Source organism: Rhinopithecus bieti, unplaced genomic scaffold, assembly GCF_001698545.2.
Source record: "Rhinopithecus bieti isolate Rb0 unplaced genomic scaffold, ASM169854v2 scaffold_10548, whole genome shotgun sequence".
Classification (NCBI taxonomy): Eukaryota; Metazoa; Chordata; class Mammalia; order Primates; family Cercopithecidae; genus Rhinopithecus; species Rhinopithecus bieti.
In genome coordinates, this window is record NW_016806834.1 from 1,392,159 (window position 1) to 1,396,663 (window position 4,505).

General features: G+C 46.7%; 1 protein-coding gene across 1 annotated transcript in view; it reads right to left on the reverse strand.

Moving 5' to 3' along the window:
* BNIPL (BCL2 interacting protein like) overlaps window positions 1-4,505 on the reverse strand; it is an 11,658-nt gene that overhangs the window by 1,645 nt on the left and 5,508 nt on the right. Inside the window, exons 5-8 of the mRNA XM_017877750.1 lie at window positions 2,553-2,735; window positions 2,258-2,360; window positions 1,974-2,105; window positions 142-228 (exon numbers count right to left, since the gene is read on the reverse strand). Coding sequence (XP_017733239.1) covers window positions 142-228; window positions 1,974-2,105; window positions 2,258-2,360; window positions 2,553-2,735 — 505 coding nt within the window. The remainder of the gene's footprint in view (window positions 1-141; window positions 229-1,973; window positions 2,106-2,257; window positions 2,361-2,552; window positions 2,736-4,505) is intronic.

Genomic DNA, 4,505 nt, shown 5'->3' on the forward strand with positions numbered 1-4,505 from the left:
AAAAAAAAAAAAAAAAAAAAAAAAGAAAAATGTAGAAGTAGAGTGGTTAAGGCTAGAAAGAATCAAGGTGGAGAAAGATCTTAATCTTGATTTTGAAAATGGGGGGAAGGAGAAGGGAGTCCTTGTTCCTAGAACTAGTACCTGATGAAGGGCCGAAGCAGTGCCAGAAATGCCTTCACATACCATGTAGCATGGACAACCACCAGGGCTCGCAGGTTTTTCCGTAGCCTGAAAAACAGCAGGAGATCATCCTATTTCTTCTTCCACCTTTATGTGTAAAGATCAAGTAGAACTGTTTTCTGTACTGTAACTTCCTTCACTTCTCTAGTTTCTAGATTTATCTGGTACTTGGGTCTAATCCCCATTCCATCAGCTGTAATCTCAGCTCCACCCATCTTATTTAGCCCTCCATGATCCTCATTTTTAAAAAATTCTCCTTTCAGATTTTTTTTTTTTTTTTTTGAGACAGAATCTTGCTCTGTCGCCAGGCTGGAGTGCAGTGGTGCGATCTCGGCTCACTGCAACCCTCCGCCTCCCGGTTTCAAGCAATTCTTCTGCCTCAGCCTCCCAAGTAGCTGGGATTATAGGCATATGCCACCATGCCCAGCTAATTTTTGTATATTTTTAGTAGAGATGGTGACTTGTCACCATGTTGGCCAGGCTGGTCTTGAACTCCTCACCTTGTGATCCGCCCACCTCGGCCTTCCAAAGTGCTGGGATTACAGACATGAGCCACCGCGCCCGGCCACCTGGTCTTTTTCTGCTCCATTTCCCTCTTGTGCCCTACCCTTGCGTAAGTTCCTTTTGCATGCTTTTACATCGCTCCATGACCAAGATTACTTATAAAACTCTAGGTGGAAGAAGACCAGCAAGGACAAAAAAGAGAAAGGGGGCAAGAAGAGAAAAGTGAGCAAAGGGAGATAGGGGAACCAAAAGGGGAAAAAAAAATTCCTGAGAAGGAAAAGAAGACATAGGGCCAGGGACAGTGTCTCACACCTGTAATCCCAGCACTTTGGGAGGCTGAGGCAGGCAGATCACCTGAGCTCAGGAGTTTCAAGACTGGCCTGAGAAACATGGCAAAACCCTGTCTCTAACAACAACAACAAAAAATACAAAAATTAGCTAGGCATGGTGGTGGCGCATGCTTGTACTCCCAGCTACTTGGAAGGCTGAGGTGGGAGAGTGGCTTGAGTCAGGGAGGCAGAGGTTCCAGTGAGCCATGATCGCACCACTGCACTACAGCCTGGTGACAGAGAAGACACATAGGTCAGTGATGAAGGCAGATAAGAAGATAATGGAGGTATGGAAAGGGAAATAAATAGCAAGACTGAGAGAAGAGAAGAGTGCTTTCTGTGTGCCAGGCAATATGCCACACTAATTTAATTGCTTTTCACAAATACCCAGTGGCAAAAGTATAATCATTGCCATTTTACAGATAAAGAAGCTAAAGTGGCTAGGTGCAGTGGCTCATGCCCTATAATCCCAGCACTTTGGGAGGTGGAGGCGGGCAGATCACTTGAGCTCAGGAGTTTGAGACCAGCCTGGGCAAAATGGTGAAACTCCATCTCTACAAAAAATACAAAAGTTAGCCAGGCATGGTGGCCCATGCCTGTAGTCCCAGTTACTTGGGAGGCTGAGGTAGGAGGATCGCTTGAGCCTGGCAGGCAGAGGTGGCAGTGAGCCGAGATCGTGCCACTGTACTCCAGTCTGGATGACACAGCCAGCTGAAGCTGAAGCCCAGGGAGGTTAAGTGGCTTGTCCAAAGCCATATAGCTAGTAAATGGTAATGTGGTAATGGCAAGATTTGAAGCTAGATTTCCCTGACTCCAAGAGAGGACAGAAGACAAAAGAGCTGGGAAAGGAACGTGGAAGGACAAAGACAATAGGAAAGGACTAAATGGAAGAAGAAATAATAGAAAGGTGGGAAAAAAAGATGAGATAGACAGTTGTAGCCCTCTCATCCCAGGTCTTACCGCCGATCCAGGGTATGGTAACACTGGCGTATCCAGCTCAGAGGTGGAACTTGGGCCCTGCTTGTGCCTCCACTCAAATGAACAAGCAGGTAATTTTCAGCTACTAGCAGCTCCAGAGTTCCCACCATATACCTGGGGGGATGAAATTGCAGGGAAGGTATGTGTTGGGGGTTTCAGGGAGTGAGAGGAACATTACTGTGCTCTCCCATCAGTTACTGATCTTTGGAGTTCTTTTTTACTTTTCCCTAACACTGCCCGGTAGCCCTTCAGGCCTTCCACCTCACCTAAACAAGTGTTCCATGACATAGGTGTAGTTGGGGATGCTGCTTCTAGGTAGATAACAGGAAGCAAAAAGGATGACAGCATTGAGGCCATCACCGTGGTAACCTGGAGAGTATAAGGGGAAAATTCATTTGGTCAACAAATATGTATTGACAGATAGTATATCTGTTTAAGTTGAGGGACTCTGAGGGTCTTTGGAAGTTACAGGATAGATTTTGGATCCAATGACTGAGTCTCCAGCTTAGGCATTTTATTAAGAAGCCATAGCTCTTACCTTCCATTTATGCTAGCCATTACCTCCATGAGACAGGACTTTCTTATAGGGCTCAATGACAGTCATGTCTACGCGTTGCTCCCGTGCTCCGATTCGGAACACCCTCCAGTGACGTCCATCTTCTCCAGCCACATCCCACATACAACCTCGGCCCAGCCTTTCAGCTGCCTCACTGGCGCCCAGACCCTCTGCCTGGGGTAGTTCATCTAAAAGAGAGGGATGGGGAAGGATCAGGCAGATTTTCTACCTTCAGTTTTTTGTAACTTCCTCAGATTCCTAGTTTGTTACTCTAATCTGTCATTCCTCGATGTTTTCCTTTTTTTTTTATCCTTTTTTTTGAGACAGAGTCTCACTGCCACTCAGGCTGGAGTGCAGTGGTGCAATCTCAGCTCACTGCAACCTCCGCCTCCCAGGCTCAAGTGATCCTCCCACCTCAGCCTCCTGAGTAGCTGGAACCACAGGCACGTGCCACCACGTTCAGCTAATTTTTTGGTAGAGATGGGGTTGTACCATGTTGCCCAGGCTGGTCTCAAATTCCTGAGCTCAAGCGATCTACCTACCTTGGCCTCCCAAAGTGCTGGGATTACAGGCGTGAGTCACTGCATCCGGCCTTTTCCTTGACTCTTTAGCCCTGTTTTGTCCCATCAACCCAATATCTTGCTGGTTTCTTTCTCCTGTGACTCACTATCTTCACCTTTTAACTAGATGATGGACTTAGGATGACCTTGCACGATGACCCTTAGCAGTATCAGGTATTTTTTGAGATTCTTTCTTTTCTTTTCTTTTTTTTTTTGAGACGGTGTCTCATTCTGTCGCCCAGGCTGGAGTGCAGTGGCGCAATCTTGGCTCACTGCAAACTCCACCTCCCGGTTCATGCTATTCTCCTGCCTCAGCCTCCTGAGTAGCTGGGACTACAGGCACCTGCCACCACGCCTGGCTAATTTTTTTTTGTATTTTAGTAGAGACAGGGTTTCACTGTGTTAGCCAGGATGGTCTCGATCTCCTGACCTCGTGATTCACCCGCCTCGGCCTCCCAAAGTGCTGGGATTACAGGCATGAGCCACTGAGCCTGGCTGAGATTCTTTCTTTAAATGATTTTCCCTAGATGAGCTCATCTAGTCCCATGTCTTCAGTTCCACCAGTAAGGAAATGATGTCTGTAATCCCAAATTTGCCTCTCTAACCCAGGCTTCTTTTTTTTTTTTTTTTTTTGAGACAGAGTCTTACTCTGTAGCCCAAGCTGGAGTGCAGTGGCACAATCTCAGCTCACTGCAACCTCCACTTCCTGGGCTCAAGGGATTCTCTAGCCTCAGGCTCCCATGTAGCTGGGACCACAGGCATGCACCACCACGCCCAGCTAATTTTTGCATTTTTTGTAGAAACAGGGTTTTGCCATGTTGCCTAGGCTGGTCTTGAACTCCTGAGTTCAAAGCAATCAGCCCACCTTGGCCTCCCAAAGGGCTGGGATTACAGGCATGAGCTACCACACCCAGCCTCTAACCCAGGCTTCTGTTCTAACTCTAGCCGTATCCCTAAATGCCTAGAGTGTACATCTTCACTTGGTGTCTCCTTGTTATCAACAAATCACCAGATTCAAAAGGGAACTCAAGGCTGTGCTCAGTGGCTCGTGCCTGTAATCCCAGCACTTTGGGAGGCCACGGCAGGAAGATTGCTTGAAGCCAGGAGTTTGAGACCAGCCTGGGCAACAAAGTGAGACCTCATCTTTACAAAAAATTAAAAAAAAAAATAAAACTACAAATTACAAAACAATAACAACAACAACAAAATGGAACTCAAAATCATTCTCTTCTGCTTTGGGGGGCCAAGGTGGGAGGATCACTTGTGCCCAGGAATTCAAGGCTTTAGTGAGCTATGATCATACCACTGTACTCTAGCCTGAGTGACAGAGTAAGATTTTGTCTCTGAAAAAATACTAATAATACAGCCTGGGCAATAAGAGCGAGACTGTCTCAAAAA